This window comes from Bactrocera latifrons, unplaced genomic scaffold, assembly GCF_001853355.1.
Source record: "Bactrocera latifrons isolate USDA-ARS-PBARC rearing strain unplaced genomic scaffold, ASM185335v1 scaffold_144, whole genome shotgun sequence".
NCBI lineage: Eukaryota > Metazoa > Arthropoda > Insecta > Diptera > Tephritidae > Bactrocera > Bactrocera latifrons.
Window position 1 is genome coordinate 513,006 of NW_017534897.1, and position 18,049 is coordinate 531,054.

General features: G+C 37.8%; 2 protein-coding genes across 2 annotated transcripts in view; both read left to right on the forward strand.

Moving 5' to 3' along the window:
- Positions 1-1,363: 1,363 nt before the first annotated feature.
- LOC108965652 lies at positions 1,364-17,526 on the forward strand. Its single transcript, XM_018928201.1, has 10 exons — positions 1,364-1,719; positions 5,485-5,559; positions 5,699-5,911; positions 9,574-9,665; positions 10,324-10,451; positions 12,861-12,963; positions 14,090-14,274; positions 16,684-16,847; positions 17,227-17,468; positions 17,521-17,526. The coding sequence occupies exons 1-10, from the start codon at positions 1,473-1,475 to the stop codon at positions 17,524-17,526; spliced, it is 1,455 nt and encodes a 484-aa protein (XP_018783746.1). The 5' UTR covers positions 1,364-1,472.
- Positions 17,526-18,049, forward strand: part of LOC108965653 (dynein heavy chain 10, axonemal-like) — a 105,740-nt gene continuing 105,216 nt past the window's right edge. The window contains exons 1-3 of the mRNA XM_018928202.1: positions 17,526-17,615; positions 17,671-17,782; positions 17,850-17,977. Of these exons, the coding sequence (XP_018783747.1) occupies positions 17,613-17,615; positions 17,671-17,782; positions 17,850-17,977 (243 nt within the window). The 5' untranslated portion in view covers positions 17,526-17,612. The remainder of the gene's footprint in view (positions 17,616-17,670; positions 17,783-17,849; positions 17,978-18,049) is intronic.

Genomic DNA, 18,049 nt, shown 5'->3' on the forward strand with positions numbered 1-18,049 from the left:
AATTCGGATCACAAAGTTATTCTCTTGTATTTTAATAAACTAAAAAAGGGTGTATGACGTTCTCTGACGCAATGCGACGTAAGATTATTGGCTTAATTGTTGCTGGACGTTGCTTGTATTGTTAGGTAGCTCAGCAGCTTTTCTGACCGCAAAGACTCTTGCCTGGAAGATATTGTAGTATTGCGCAGCTGTAAGAGTCTCCTCAGATCCAGCTCCGCGTAATAGACAGATACCAGCGTCTACTTCTTCAGCCAATTTTTTTCCATCCATTAAGAGTTTCGCTGATGGATCGTCTCTCCCTGCGCCATTTTTATCTTGATTCGAAAACTTCTTTCCCAGATAAAGCATTACTGCTAATCGACCCGTTTCCGCAGGTTATTGTGGAATCTGGCAGCTAATTCCCCTAAGTATTTTTCCAATGTTATTTGGTGGCAGTTTGAGCGGTTCTTATTGCTCCTATTATGCAGAGAGTATCGAGCCGCTGTATTCGGTCAACGATTTCCAGTTTGAGATTTTACTGGCCATACCAAAGCATCGTAAATACGATTGGCTTGATGGTCGCTATGTAACAACACTGTATAAGCAATATGTCCTAAGTGGACTTCAGTAACATCGCGACTGCGTGAAATTGTGGTGCCTTTTTACTCTTTCTGAAAACTACACTCAGGTACTTGATATGATACTTATGCCATGACGAGATCTTGTAGCATATACATTTTACCGACATTTGCGTTTAGTTTAGTCGATGTTGTTGTTGTTGTTGTAGCGGCAGAACTCAGCCGAGTTGACAGTCCTTGGCCGGATACAAATTCGGGTCCATTCCGGTTACGTAGACCCGACTGTTCGTTTGCTTTTTGAAAATAAATACCTGCCTTTGCTTGACGTCCGTCGCTCAGGCTGCACCCGCTTGGAGGTTATAAATGGCAATAACAGTTTGCTGTCCATTCTCTATTGGGTACCTTGGTACTCTTAAAAAATGTTCCCTCCACTCTGTTTCTTCATCACCCTTATCGCTTCATTCAAGTTTTTTTAGCTCTGATATTTAATTTAAAATAGACACGCATGTAACAACGCATCAACAACTTAACGAAATATTAAACGAAAACTGTTTGTTACTGTTTTTTATTCAACCCTTCCTTCTCTCTGTTTCAGTTCGATTTGCGTTACCTGCCAATGTGGCATGTGACAATCGATAGATTTTCAGTTTGATTTACATTTTGATTTGCATGTTCTACGAATCGCACCGATTGTTACTTACACCGAAAATAACAACGAATACAAGTGATTGCATTGGATTGATTTTATCCTGCTTTCCACTTTCAGCTGCAACAACTTGCAACACATTTGTCATCTGCAATCAGAGCTGATCTGACGATTCCAATTCGATTTGTGCGAAAGCAGACCACAACAACAATAACAACTGCCAACGGTATTAGCAACACCCGCAATATTGTAACAATAATCTAGCCACTATGGAGTCACACATGGCTGTGGAACTAGATAACCGGCTACTGTGGTTGCGTTACATCATCAGCAATATGGTGGGCGTCTACGATCCCGAAAGTGTGAATGCATTGATGGATAATCACGTTGAGGAGTTCACACACTTTCTGAACGACAAATGTCTAAAAAACTCCGACATAAAATTGCTGTTGCTGACGGTGTGGCGCACCTACTATGACAAGATGGTCGAGAAGGAGATTACAGTGCTGGAAGAGGGTGAGTATGGTGTGCGGGTTTTATAATGAAATCATGCCGGGGGATTAACAGTAGATATGAATGACTGTGTGTGTCGTAGGGCTGTGAGCGTAGAGCCCATATGTGCCACAGGAGCCACGAATGCAAAGTTTGTTGTACTTACGACGCCACTCTGAGTCTTAAGTTATTGTGTTGGTTGAAAGTTCTGTTACCACCATCTTAGTTGTCCCATTGAATTTTCTGACTGCAACAATCTCAAGTGCTGCATAAACAGATAGTGCACCTGGACCGCAACAGAAGAGTTGAGCCGCAACTCCAGCATGTTCGGCTTCCTTCGTACGCGCAAACACACGTCTACTGCACACATATGCACGCATCGTATTGCAAGTATGCTGGTCAGCAGCAATGGTCGTGAATCGCTACATTTAKATAGATAGATAGACATTTCCCGTTAGGGCTACACCTAAAGGTGTCCAATGTGAACGCCTGTTGAGGGATTTACGCTGATGAAGCTCAACACTGACCAAACACGCAATTTGCATTTGCACACACACCCCGTAAAGTTGTATGTGCCACATAATGCGACAAGGCCCTGCAGTTGCAAGGCAATATTTGAGAGGGTCGGGTTGTGTAATTCAAATAGAGCAGTAAAGCAGGTAAAACATATGTGCACCCTAAGGAAGTAGAGGGCACCGGCAGGAACACAGCTAAGTATGATTGACAGCTAAGCAGTTTGAAGACAGTAGACTCGACGCTTGCACGTCAAAAATGAGGATAGCCTACAGGCGACAACAACGGCAAGCAACAACAATTGGATAGCTGCCAGCAGCTGGTAATGGCAAGCAGGCTCGCCACAATAATACCAAAACTGCAGGTGCCACCGCTCACAGTTGCTTGGCCCAGTTGCGCCAGCGTGGCGCGCATAGCACATTTACAACATGCCACAGCAGGGCAAACTTACTAGAGTCTCACACAGGCAGCTTTGCGAAAACAGCAACTCCAATTATTTACAAGTGTTATTTGCACGTGCAACAATGCGCTGCAGCAACGGTGCAGTAAAGTCTTCGTTAAAAGAAAGCGGGTTGTTGCTGGCAGTGGGCTTTCGACAGCGCTTTGCTGGAGGGGTGATAGGTAGCACGTTTCGTGGCAGTTAGGGTACGCATTACAACAGCTTAGCAACACATCGCCGTTATTGAAGTTATTTGTGTACATGTATGTATGTGTGTGCGCATGTGTGTTTCTTGGAAGACGCAATTTGCCTAGTGAAGAAGTTTCAGCTACCGGGTGTTCTTGTCGACCGGCGGTGCTGAGCTGGTTGTACACGCTTTGTTGTGGTATTGTGGTTGACTATAACTGTTCATCAAAGGGCTCTTGCTGGTATAATAATCTATATAATTGTATACATGTTTGCATTTATATTCACATTTATTAAGTACCCCACTAATTGTAGGGTTAGCTTGTAAATTAGAATCCAAGCATTCAACAACAATTAAATTATTTTCATATTAAATTATTATCATATTTGGGAATTTCGATAAATGTGCGAGAGCACAGAATGTTCGATAGTTTTGAGAGTGTTTAATCATGGTACGGTAAATATAACAATTTAAATTTTCAGATATTTCGCTCATTGCATTATTTGGAGTGTTCGATTCACCGCAATGCTGCTCTTATTAAATAAATATTTCTCTACTATAAAACGAGAAAAATCGCCAACTTCGGTTAAATCGAAAAATCCCTTAGAAGAACCTGATTATTCCACCGGTAAGGCGGGTATATGCTATAGTTGTTCGATCTGAACAATTTTTTCGGATAATGCATCATTGCCTTGGGCAATAATTTTTGCCTAATTTCGTGAAGTTAACTCGTCAAATGAAAGAGTATTCAATGCAAGCACTTGATTTCGATCCTTCAGTTAATATGGCGGCTATATATATGATGTATATGCTATTATGGCTCAATATTGAGGAATCTGGTAGATGAGCAGCTTCTTGTGCCGGAAAGTACGTGAGCAAAATTTCAGTTCGATATCTCAATAACCTTAGTTCTTCCGTTATATATCGAAAAATCTCGTCATGCTGATCATTTAAATATATATTTTTTAAGGATCTCCGAAGTTTTTTAAGTTTTACACACATTCTGTCAAACTTACTATAACCTGTTTAGGGTATAAAAATGAATTTAAAGTTGTTTACTGGATAGCATGAGCACCTCAGTGTGATACCATTTATATTTGGATATACTGAAATTAAACATTATATAACCACGTAAAATGCAAAACAACGTATCACCAAAAACTTTAAATTGAGATTTTTAATGCTTACGATTACTACATCATATTACATATATATTTATATATATATATATACATACATATATCATAAAATTTTCAGCTGCCGCTCTCAGATATAACCAATATTTTGTTTCAATATGATTGGTTTCTTTAAATGGTTTTTTCTTCGCCTGTAAACTTATGAAAAGTGATGTTACGTTAGTTAGCAGTTTTGGTGACCATATAAAGTATTTATACGAGTAATTTGTTTGATTCACTTTTCTTTATGGTCATGGACGGTTAGTAAAAAGATAAGGGTTTTTAGGTACACACTAAGAGAAAACAACGCCGATTTTTGGGTATTTAAAAGTTCTGAAATTTTCAAGGTATATTTATACGTGTTTTAAAGACACTCATCGAAATTTTTCGAAAAAACAAATTAAATTTTTTTTAAGTTATGCGAGATCTCCAACGGCAGTAAAAAGTAAGTTCCACACTTCTGCAGTGGATGAAGCCTGAAAATAAAAGAGTTTCGTTAAACTAGAAGTAATACTCCGTGCAATGACTAATGTTAAAAAAAAATCAAAGAATGGCTGAATGACCGCGTTCTATAAAAAAGTTTAATTCTACCACAATTTATGATCCTGTTTGACCTGCCAACAAAATTCAATCAGATCAAAGACCTGATAGATCATTGTATGTAGAAATGAATACAGAACAGCCAGAAAAAATTTCATTATTGGTGATCGGATTATTTGTTTTCAAGGTTGTCACTGCAAAAAAATCGAAAAAGATTGTTTCAAGAAAAATGTGCTTAAAGATGAACTTATAGAGCTGTTTGAACTAATTGAACTGCTCCCTGAATACCTTTCAATAGGTTGTAACTCAGCCGTGTTAATTTCGAAGCACCACGCTGATCTATAAGGGTCTGATCCATATATTAAATTTTTGGGAATCACAAAAGATCAGCGTTCACAACTATCTAAGTGGTATCCAGCACCTTCGGTGTGAACATCAGCCCTAGGAACCAGCCTAAACTAATCCAATAAAGTTGTATTAAGCGCATGCTACATTACAAAGCTCGTATGTAAGGATAAATAAATAAATAAATTTTTTTCAAATTTTCTTATTAGGTTGTTCTAAGAAGTCTGAGTTCCATTGTACATATTTTTATCATGACTATTAAAAACTTGTGTAGACATAACAAACTTTTCTAAACGTCAAGGCAAAAACAGTAATCGCCTCAGCTATTACGGAAAGTAATCTGTATTGGCTATATCATATGTCAAAAAGTGATCTTTAAGACGATTTGTTGCAAATTTACGTTAAAAAATTTCTTGTTTATAAACAGTGTTTAATGGAAAAACCACAGTTTCTGAAACGTTTTCCTGAAGAGAGGATGAATTACAGTAAATATATTTTCTTTTTTGGAAAGTAAATACTACTTCTAACAATTCAAATTTCTTTAAAATGTATGAACCACTCATTGACAAATACACAATTTTTTCCCCTAGTAATTGAGCCACCACCGCCAAGAGTTTCAAAACCAGAAAAGGGAGGCAAAAAGAAAGGCAAACCGCCACCCAAAGGTGAGTTCCGGCATTCAATTAAATAACATTACTAATCTATAAAAATATAAAAGAAATAATACAACATATACCTTTAATTTCAACAAAAATATATTCATATTTACATACTCATCTTCCTTTACGCAACTTTTCTCAAAAGGCGGGAAAGGCAAACCAGCTGCTAAGTCAACAGCTCCAGCAGCGCAACCAACGACGGATGAAGAGTCACCCGGCGAGACTGGTGGCATCACCGACACCGATGGTGGCACAAGCATGGCGCCAACGACAACAACAGAGGGTGGTCATACGACAGACTACGAAGTCGAAAGCCCCGATGAAGGCGTTCAAAGTGCTGTGAGCTCAGTCAGAACAGGTAGGAAAATGATGTTTCAATTTAAAAATATAGGAGTATATACTCTTGGATAAATGAAAATATTTATAAAAAAAAGACATATTTACAAAAATGTCTGTGAAAGGTTTTTCAAGATTGTAATTATATCTATATATATATATTTTTTTTTTTTTTTTTTTTTTTTTTTTTTTTTTTTTTTTTTTTTTTGTTTGACGCTCCTAACTGTATGAGGCTCCAGTTATAAAATTAAACGCTGAGAAGCTTAAAAGCGTTATATTCACTTGTAAATTTAAAAAATCAGAAAATATCAGGTCAATCTGTGCGATATATTTTTGAGATAGAGAGAGTAATTTCCTGTCAGTAGTATTTATGTGTGTCTAAAATGTGTTGAATAGGGTCAATACTTTCCTTAGTTCACATAAATCTAATATAAGGATTTTCGAAATTCCGAGTGACTTAATACCGCTTATATCGGCCAAAATGTAAATAATTTTAAAAAAATCGGTATAACTGTGCTTTTAATGAATAAAATCCGATGCAAACTCGCTCCATACCCCATATAACTAACAACCTTTATGTACCTGAAAGAACAAGTACAAGTCCGGCATCATTCCTTGCAAGTTGCAAGAGCATGAAATATTCGGTTATACTCTTAGCTCTTTCTTACTTGTTTAACTTAGTGTATGTATGTGTCTGCCAAAACTTTAAACGAATTTTTATCAAAACATGGCAAGTTAGTGAACAAATTTTCTCCGAAACAACTGGCCCGATCGACTTAAGGAAAAAAGTCTTCCTCACTAGATACTTTTTAGGAGTTTCTTATGGAATCAAGGGCATCCGAAGCTTTTGTTTTTTTTTTATTTTTGTTTCTTTATTTATTAAATGAAATGCCTCTTCAAAAAACGCATTTTACTTGACTTACAAGTGAATATAAGAGTTTCAATGTTTAATTTTGTACCTACAGAGCATAGAAAAAACTGTCAAGCCTCTAGGTAACTTTTTTTTTTTTTTTTTTTTTTTTTTTCAAACATATACGACCAAGTACTAGACTAAATATAATAATTAGACACAGATAAAATTACAGTCCTAGAAATAAGCTTAAATTTACATAACAAAGATATAATTTTTTCCTTCTCTCCATCATGACAAACAGCCAGCGATGATGAAGATGACGATGGTAATTATGAGAAAACTTTCCAACGCTGATTCTTAACTATTCATCTTTGCATAACTCTTCGTCTTTTTACTTTGTAATTTTCACCATTTTCGCACTTTTGTTTCCCTGTGAGTTTTGCATTTTCAGATCTTATCGCACACGCTTTTTCTCTCCCTCTTTTATGCACTTTTGCCTTTCTTATGACTTTGATTCGCTGAATTATTGCCCACTTTGTCCTTGCTGCCCGGCGCAATGCCGCGCAACGCAGCAGAGCGCGGTTGCATCCAATTTGTGGTTGGCGAAAATGAAATGGACATTGCTCTTAGTTAATCTTGATGTTACCGCTATGTGGCAGCGCATTCTTGCCACAACTAATTGCCGCTAAGTGCGCCTTGGCGGAAGGTTACAACGTTGCCGCATCAGCGTGCAGCTCAAATGTAAACGCGCTGCATTTTCCTTAGCGCAACACCTCGCACAATCCATCGGGAGTGCTGCCAAAAATGGCGCAGCCTTTCGATTTGCGGCGTGGCCTTGACGTCGGGCGGCGCGCGTGCATGTGAAGTCGAAGGCGAATGCCGTAGCTCAGCAGTCAAAAGTAGTTTATGCAGCACATTCAAAATTGCAACGTTGTAAATTACTAACATTGCTTGCCAAAGTTGTGGCATACCGCCGCCACCGTCGTAGAAGGATGCAACTTTTCGAATGCCAGGCAGTATATGCGTGTTTCTCTGTGAAGGTGTGTGAGTGTGTGCTTGTGTTCGAGAACTTTGCTCGCTAAAGTGATGATTATTTCGCCTTACAGCGTCAGTACGCGTGAACGTCACAATTGTCAGAATCTTCACGAATTTGCGAAACTCTCACATACATACATACGTACCTCTGTACATATACCTGTACACTCTCTGCTTGAGCCACCCTGTGCTGCCTAAATTCAAGCGTAGTCTATCTAAATGGTAATCACACATCCGCTCTCATCTTTTCACCGAAGTCTGGTAAGCGTTGCCGATTATGCAACATGATTGAGTTGATTTTAATTTCTGCTAATATTGAATGCTTCTTCTTCCGCTTACCTGGTCGCAGCGCTGTCACGACAATGTTTTCATATTGCATTCAATCTTCTTTCATCAACTTTTAGTCACTCGCTTCACTTACATATATTTTTATACCCGGGTGTTGTGTGGGCTGCAGTGCATTCCACTTTGGTTTACTCAATGGTAACTTATGTGGAAAAGAGATTCTGGTATGATTCAGTTATATAAATGGGTCACTTTGTTCTGTAGTTTCTTTGCCTTGCGTCACAATGGGTTAAAAAGTACCTACTATTCGTGGGTGATCTTGAAAAGACAAAAACTAAAATGAAATAAATTAAACAACTAGAAATAAAGACCTTTAGACACTTAAGGGGAAAGAAACTAAGATCTTTCCCAAAGTAACCTGACATTCGATAAGTCGATTATTTTAATTTGGTTCAAAATATTTTAATTCCAATCTTCGAGCATTTCGACCAAAAGGTATAAAATTTGTAAACTCAATATTTATTGGTTAGCATCACGATAAACTTAAAAAAAAATAATAATTCTCTAACTCTAGTTATCTTTTATCACCCATCAATTATAAGAAAAATATATGCAAGCGACTATTAACTCATGATCAAATTTGACCCGGACTGGTCCGAAATTGATTTTTATCACAAGTTCATCAATTTATAAATACATCAATTATATGAAAATTAAAGCGATTGTTAACTCTTGGTCAAATTTGACCCGGACTGGTCTATATAAACTAAATTGATATAACATTTTCCACGGTATTTTCTAGATTTATCTTTCTGTGATTTTTTTCTGTTTTCGAAACTGCTCAAACATTGACCCAAGGGATACGAAATTGTCATTTCGAGATCAAACTTCACACGAAAAAATTGTTGGCTGGTCTGTTTGGTCACGCAACATTATCACGAAGGCATACCCCGATCGCGCACGTACTTAGCCTTCCCTGCTTCTTTTATTTAGTTTGCGATTTGGCAATTTTTCCATTTCAACTTTTTCCATTTCGGAAGCCTTTTTGATTTTCATATTCCTGTTCATTTTCATTTAAAGTGGCTTCACAGCGCCAGCCAATTGCTGCAACTCAGTATGTACTTGCCACACAAAACTTGCAACAAAGCCATTTGCACAGCGTTCACTTAATTCGAAACTACAATAGCAGTGACCAAAGTACACATTGTGCACGCTTGAGCCGCTCAAAGCTACTTGCCGCTGCCATACACACACACACACACACATATATATATATATATATATATATATATATACACATATCGGCAAACATTTTCGCTTTTACCGCATAAAATTTTTATTACTTTCCCTGCAATTCCTTTGGCTTCGGTTGGCTCGATTGTCTTTTATGATGTTGTGTGTGAGTGCATAAATTAATAACTTTACGCTTTTCTAATTTTTTCATACTCATTTGAACGCCTCGTCCATCACACGAACGGATTTGATGTGCTCCAAATTACAAAAAAACACAGAAACCGCCAGCAAAAAAGGTGGTAAGAAGAAGCGGCGCACCACACGCAGAAGAACAACGCAGAAGCCAATTGTAAAGTATGTGGAAGTGAAGGTGAGTCTGTGTGCGTTAAGTAATGCTTGCGTGTTGGAGTTTGTGGTGCCACCAGGCTTTTATTTGTGCATTACCTTCAAACTGTTAATAAGCTCCTGAGTTGATTTCGGCTTCTTTTGCATGCAAATTCGATAACTCTCTGTTTAACTTTGCCAACGCATTGCCAGTTCACTATTTCTTTTGGCACTTTTGTACAAAGTTTTGGGGAATTTCATCAACTTTTGTTGGACCTTCTTATGAAGTTATGCAAATATGCACAAATCATTTGCTAAGCTCGACAACGAAAGAAGCTGGTTTGAAAACTCTAAATATGCTCAGGGGGTGGAAGAACTTCGTTGAGCATTGCTTAGTAGAAGAAATTGAAGGTTAATGTGAGAAGTGTGTGTATTAAGTTGAGGGTCATGTTTGTTTTCAATAATCAGTTAATAGAAGTATCAAGAAACTCTATTAAATTAAATATAAATACACCTTCTTTTATTGAGTTGAAAACTCTTAAAAATATTATCATAAAAAAAGCACTAAAATTATTATTTTAGGATCCTTTGAATAAATTAATTGCACCTGCTGAACCGGCTCAAATATATTTTCACTTTTTTGAGCTCCATACATCTTGTGCCACTACTATTTTCATTTTAATTAATACTATCTTTTTCTACAGAAAATTGTTCAGGAATATGTAAAAACGCCCCGAGTCCATTGCCATTTTGGAGATGTTGATGCCAGCAATCTTGATCCGAATATTAGATACGTTTATATTTTGCGCAAAGATCCATACGGCATACGTAAGTAAAGCAGTGTTCAATAACTTAAGCAATGTCTTACAATCGATATAGATATTATCAAAGACTTCAACAAGAAATAACGTTAAGTTCGTTTGTATTGAAGCTATAACACCATGCATAAATACGAAAAACTCTTTACAAAAACATGATTTTAAGTTTTCCCTTTCTATAACAGCTCTATGCCGCAGTCTGACCAACATACTCAGAAATTTCTGCATAGACCTGTGCAATAATTTGTACCCAATTTTGTAAAGATATTTTACCAAATGAAAAAGTTTCCATAAAGAGATCGGTTTTGATTATTCAGTTTGTATGGCTGCCATCATCGATAGGAGTCTGATAGCGGTAGTTCTAAAGCACGAGCATCACCTGCGGGAGGTGAAGACGTAGGCAAATTTTCAGATCGATATCTCAAAATCTTAGGGACTAGTTTATATATATACGATCTGACGAAGAGACAGAAGAACATGATTAATCGCTCACGTCTTCTTTTTTATTGGGTTAGACACCACTTACGCGGTTAAAGCCGAGTTTACAGTGCCTTAAGTATGTTAATAGTTCTATATTTTATATTGTTTTCGACGATTCGTTTTTGATGTTACAAACTTCCTGGTAATATTAATATATCCTGTTTTGTATACAGATGATGGAATATACACCAATTGCTTCCACTACACTCAATGCAATGTTTGAAACCATCGATTTTTTCCTGTTTTTATATCATTTCTAGAAATGTTCTTCGCATGAATGGCCGGCTACGATTGCTTGAATGGCTGCGACAAAATCATAAGATGCTGCTTTCAGGTTGGTTTTCGATTTTGGAAATAGAAAAAACTCACATGGTGATAGATTAGGCGACAGGGTGTGTTTGTTTAGAAAAATCAAAAAAATTTTCATCAAAAACTCATTCACATGTTTGGTCTACTAATATGGAAAGAAACGAGTATAAACCTTCCTTTTAACCAAGTCTTAAGTTGAAATTCTCCAAATCATATTTTTACTCATATTTGATCCATCAGGCATGCTTGTAGTCAACTTTTCTTCGAAACCAATACGAGTAGTTTCATGGACTTTTTGCGCCGCTTCAGCACAATTTGTAGTTTCAGTGCAAAACAGGAGTACGACTTTGATTTTTCGTGGATAAATAACGAACGAACGACCAAATCGTACTAACCATATTTGTTTCATCAATTCATATATATCAATGATTTTTTATTCTTTCAATTTTAACACAAAAGTTAAAATTTTCTCTTTGTAAAAATTAAACAATTGAACACTTTTTCTTTTATTGAATTGAATAAAACTTGAATATAACTTTTATGTTATAGGGATCAAGCTAGGAGGAGCTATCTTTCATGACACCGCTTTGATTTTATTTAGAACTATAGCTATCCTCGACTCGCCAAGTGTTGCTATTCAGCGAATCGAACAAACTATACCCGCTGGTCAAATCAGCAGCACTTTTGATGCAACCCTGAGCTAACCTGACTTCTGACGCATGCGCAAAGGTGTTATGACTCTTTTTTAGTAGAAATCTCTTTCGTGTATAGTTTATTTTATGTATTAAATTAAGCTTAAGTTAAACTCATTACACATTTAAACTAGTCGCAATAGTAAAACTGATCAAAAAAGGTAACACTAAACTTGGTAGAGCTGAAGATAATGGACATACCACTTTAATGAGGTATCCGAATTCAACTCGATAACTTTTTTGTTGCCTTTACATGGACTTTTTTTACAAGAGAACAGAAGTGCGAAGAGAAATGGTGAATCGGTGTTTAGAGAAAAACGTGAATTTTAAAATTTCAAGAGTTTGGAAAATCCAATTGTCAAAAATGATTTTATTATGTTAATCCTCCTGGAGTACGATTAAATTTTCAGCTGGATTCATTGCTTGCTTTATATATAGCAGCCGCTAAGATTAGACGTATTTTTATGAAAATAAAAGAAATAGATAAAAAATTTGTTTGCGAGCTCATGGCCAAAAGCAGTACAGTTTCGACGACCCAGCCTTCCTCTTCGTCATAAGGGGACGCTATTTTACAATAAAGATGATATTGACTTAAAGATCATCTAGCCTTTAGGCTATCCCAAAAATATTTGAGAACTGATTCGACGCGCTGATGTAGGAATGGGGACAATTTCAAGAAAGGAAAATTCTCGCTATTTTTTGAACACACTTCTTTCTCAAGTGTAAACAATGTGATTAAATGCGAATATGAATGTGATTAAATATGGTTTATATAGCATGTGTAACATAGCCTTTTAATATTAATGAGCTTATTACCCAAATACTGCATCACACGCTCATTGATTTTCGTTCATTACGAATTCTATTGCTCATAGCATTTATATTTTATTAGCTCTCATGCTTGTGTTGACCTTCAACAAATTTTCTCTCATTCCCAGGTAGTTTCTACAATCGCGCTGAATGCTTTGCTGAGATGCCGAAGTACTTTATTGTTGGCACCATAAATGGTGTTGTGATTCAATCGTTGCAGAGTGATTTGAATTTGGTAAGTTCCGTTATAATTGATTGGCGTACAAAGCACATATATCGGACGGACCCACAATGCAATGATGAATTGTTGCAAATTGTCGAAAGATAATCGAAAATGCTCGAATTGAGAATAAAGCGCAATGCAATAAGCGAAATAGAACGCTGATATAGAGACCGGACTTTGCGGGTAAGAGCGTCTGTGTGCAGAAGAAAGTAAGGTAACGAATCGCTCGGGTAAATAGAATGAAGAATAATGGAAACAAAGTATTGACGAGCTACTAAAATTAATCTATGCAATTTTAATTTCCAGCATTAACCACGCGCTCCACCAAAAGGTGCGGAGCTGAAAATCAGGGTTTGGCGCACACCGCACAACGCTTAACGTAGCTTACCATTTACCATTCGCCATTTTGCATTAACTAAGTCGCTGGCATTTGCTGCGCAGCATATTCAGTTTTCAATTAATCAAAGCTGTGCTTACCACCGCGCAGCCCGATTATTTCGAAACGTAATGAAGTGGCGAATTGTAATTAATTCCATAGTAACACAGCCATCTATCAAATTCTCCTCTATGCCGGTGCGATTTTCCGCAAGACCGCGCCAGGGGTCGCTCGACAGCTCGTACTTTTGGTTGAGTATGAGTTTTTCTCCCACTTCGAATTGCCCATTAATGTGGCAGATTGGCTTTGCGTAGGCAAATAGAAAGTTGTGCCGTCATTGCGCCAATCTCGTGCGGTTATTAGACTTTTTGTTGGACAACGACTCTTTGTTTAGCCTCGCTAGTCTGCCGTCTGGGTTCAAAGCGTCTTAGTGCTGACACGCTGTGTGAGCTTTTGCGCCGCCATTATTGGCCTGTCGTGCTTCGTTGGAAAACACATTAAAATTCTACGCAAAATGCCCGCCAAAGTCTGCGGCGAGAAGTCAACTCGTCCCCAAATTATCGAAGCAAATCAATTAGAATTTAAAATATTGTAAGCTGCGGTCGCGCCACATCCGATCCATGCAACCTTTCTACGCCTTTACACAAACAGATATTTGCCTTTCACCACACTCCTTTGCACCACGCACTGAACGCTTGTGCGCGTCCGCTTTTGTTCCTTCTTAACACTCCTTTTTCATTTTGTTGTTATTATTGCTTTCAGGTTGGCCGCAAAGCTATTCAATTTCAATTTCGCGAACCGAAATTCGACGACAAGCAAACGAATGCCGATGAGAATATATGCGCTGGGCCCGGTGCCGGCTCGGGTGAAGTCAAAGAGACAGGACCGGGCTTGCTGGAGTTGTCAAAGCCCTCGGAATTCCGTTTGCGCGCACTTAAACAGAAAAAGTAGGTATTAGCCGCGCTCTCAGTGGCGTTGGCTGTCGCAAGCGTTTGTGTTCATCGCGTTGATTGCCACCCGCCCGCTTACAGCTCATTGCTTGTCTTCTTTATTGGCTACATTCTTTTCATTTCGACATTGTTTTTATTGTTGCTACGCTTTCTTGTTGGTTTATTTATGTATGTGTTCTGAGTCATTTGTTTTTTATCACAGTCGTGCTTTGTGTGTTTCTGCGCAGCAGATCCTTATGCTCCCTCAATCGGTAGTTACATGCTGTGCCCGCTCAAACGACTCTCGCCCGCCAGTTTTCCAGTTTGTTTATTTCCTTTCTGAAATCCATTGGTATTTTACATTTACCCTTTTCGCACATAAATTACAGAGCATCCGATAAGGATTTCCCTTTGTTCTGTATTTTTAATCGTATTTTTTCCGCCACCCCACACCTTTAGACGCTACATTTACGGTTACATTTGTAACGGTGTTTATTCTTGCTGTTTGGGTGGTTTTGTTGAAGCAGATTAATAATTTGTTGACTTTAAGTGTTTAAATACCTAAGAAGCCATGACAATGGTTACATTCTTAAATTATGACCGAGACCTTAGGCGGAATAATACAGTGTGTGAGCTGAGATGTCAAGGCTTAAACATAAAGCGAGTTCTTCCTGACTTTTTTCAACAATTTCTTCTGATAAAAAAATTAAATATTTTATTAAATTTTATATTGTTACAAATATACACTATTAACAAAGAAATTGTGAAAAAAAAATTTTTAAACTCGGCCATGCGACGCCGTTTCCAGATTTTGTTTAAAGCCTTAACTTAGAATTTGGACAAAGAAAAAAACTGAATATTAAATTTTTGGCAGATTTGGACAAAAAAATGGAAATTATATTGAAAATTTTGCATCTAAAAATAACCCTTCTTTCAAGTTTTGAAGAACTGTATCCCAAGCCCCTGTGTAAAATTTCATGAGGATCAATTGAGTAGTTCTCGAGAAATCTTGCCAACCGACTTAAAAAAAAAAAAATAGTTTCGAGAAAAGCGCGCACAAAATCTCAAGGTTGTATATCCGACAGCCGAAAATAGCCTACCATAAATGTGAATCTGGACTAAGAGAGTTTTAAGAGCAAATTTTATTCTCTGGACAAGAACTGATAATTGTGTAGGACTTGAGATAAGATGTATCTTAAGCTACGAGGGACAATTCTGTAATAAATTTGTTTTCTGCTTAAAGAACAAGGAGTGCGTTTTTTATAGCAACTAATAGGTCTGAAGGTAATAACGTTGCCTTTGGCGCAAATCCGTGCCAACAAAGTGGTTTACATGCAAGCACCGGATTTCCATAGATTTTTTTCTGGTCTAGTATCAGCGATTTCGAGCAATGAGTAGCTTATTGGGGAGAAAAATATGTTCGCAAAATATCATATCCATATCTCAAAAACTAAGGGACTTGTTCGCATATGTGCTGACAGACATGGTTAAATTGATTAAGCTCGTCATGTTGACCATTCATATACATAATTTATAGGGTCTCCAATGTTTCCTTCTAGATGTTTCAGTCATTCGTGATTTGAATTTCCATTGTCGGACAACGGATGGCTAGCTATTATATTTAATATTAATATTAGTGGTGATATACAAAGCTAGATAAGAGATATGGAATAGAGATGTCCTGGTATTTATATTATTAAGAGATTTTGTTATTAGATTTCTTTAAAGCACTCAATAGCTAGACTTCCTTGAGGTTTTCACTTTTTTTCAGGTCACAATATATAGACTATAAAGAAGTCCGAGGCTTGTATTTATAATTTAAAACATTTTTAAATTTTTCTCTTTTTTTTTTTCTGTTTTGCATTTATACTCAAGCTCAAAAAAATTATATTAAAATTCAATTTAAGCTACCTTCTGAGCTTGAAACCCGCTAACCAAATAAACAAATGCACTCAACAATCCCTTCATTTACGCCCACCAGAATACACCACAGCTCTTTTTGCCTTTCCTCATACATTGGACAAAAATGTTAATTGCATTTTTCCTCCCACTTCCGTTTCCAACACTGCAACCGCTCAAACGGTTGATTGTTGTAGCCTTTTGCTTATCTGCAGCTTTTCATTACTTCAACTTAATTTCCATTTCGTTTTGTTTCATTAAACAAATTCTTTACTTGCCATTTTGCTTTTCATCCCTTTCTGTCCGCTCTGCGTTTTTTTTGTTTTGTTTTTACTCTTGCTGGTTAATTTCTCTTATTTACTTTGCGTCTGTATTCGCTTTGTAAGCCAATGTAGCAAATCCGCTTTTCTGCGGTGACTTTAAACCTTTTTGGCCGCTTGACTATTTCAACAATAATTATTATTATTTAATTGTTTCACAAAATCTCAACGCGAAAATCTAACAAAATCACAAAATTCCGGCGCACAGAAAAATGGAGAAGCTAAAAAAAGAGTCTTTAACAAAAGGGAAAGCACGCAGAAAGACTGAAGACGGCCAAGGCGATGCGGTTGATGATGAGGATGAAGAGGAGCAGGAGGATGTAACAACAAAGCCCGGCGATGTGGGCTCTTCATCGTCCTCCGAACAAATAGGTAGGTGTGAAATAAAAACAAAAAACTAGAGGTGGGTGGGGACTGCCGAGTTGCGGTAACTAATTAAAGCGGTATTACCAAGAAGTACCGTTAACTGCCAATTTCGCGCAGCAGCAGCTCTAAGGGACGTCAGCGCGTAACATTTTGGCCGCGCTTAGTCCCTAAGGTCACAGTGTCAACAAGTCAAGCTGTCATCGCCGCTGTCAGCACACCCTGATTTGGGTTGTTTAATATGCGTTTGATGTGTTGGTAGTGGCAGTGGTTACGGCTGTCAGTAGTCCATCGCTATCTGCTCACCAATCTGGCAACCGCCCTCAACTCCTGACCCAGCTATCCTGCGGGACTTAACTCATTTCAATTATACACTTTTAATTACCAGAGGAACCCGAGAAACCCAAATTGACGATTGCCGAACGCTGGGAACAATTGTTGCGTGAGACGAACGAGGCGATCGAACGCCAGCGCCTCGAGGAGGAAAGTACGGTAGAGAAGTTACCGCCATACCAGCAAAATCTACTCAAAGAACTGAGCGAGTTCGAAGGCGAAGTGGAGTGGACAACGAAGCACAGTATGCGCGCATTTGATCTGCCCACCAGCTATGCCGCGCCGGGACAAGAGGATGTCGAGTTTGAGGAGTCAAAAGTGAAGATACCCGTAGATGTAAAGAAATTAGATTTGATACCAACATACTCACTAGAAATTCTCGAGGATATTGTGCATGGTTGGATATATTTCCTGGAGGGTAGAATCAAAGCGCTGAAGGATATGGTGGGTGACGGTGGTAGCATTGAGAATATTTAATAACGGTGTTATGTGATTTCAGCAACTGGATGAGTTCACGCCAATGGCCGCTTATCGCATCTGGCATCATGGTGAAATCGAGCTATACACCGCATTGGAACAACTGAAGTCGGAGTTTGTGCTAACAGTTTTGGGTACGTTGAATCAACTGCTGTCTCACATGACCTTAAGTTGTATAAAAAATTATTTCCGACAATACAGATATTCTACGAAAGGCCAACTCGCCCATGATCAAACGCTGGGATGACTTCATGTATGTCCTACAAGAGCACTACCACCTTTCCAAAGAAAATTCGGATTACATATCGACCATCACCGATTACTTAGAGGTAAAAATATCTTTTCTTCTCCTAAGATGAGTCCATAACAAATATCATTCAATTAAAATCAACCCTTTTCAA

Coding starts and splice junctions, on each gene's coding strand:
- LOC108965652 (XM_018928201.1), top strand. CDS start 1,473: ATGGAGTCACACATGGCTGTGGAACTAGATAACCGGCTACTGTGGTTG. Junction 10,452..12,860: donor GATCCATACGGCATACGTAA/GTAAAGCAGTGT, acceptor ATTCCCAGGTAG/TTTCTACAATCGCGCTGAAT. Junction 12,964..14,089: donor TGCAGAGTGATTTGAATTTG/GTAAGTTCCGTT, acceptor TATTGCTTTCAG/GTTGGCCGCAAAGCTATTCA.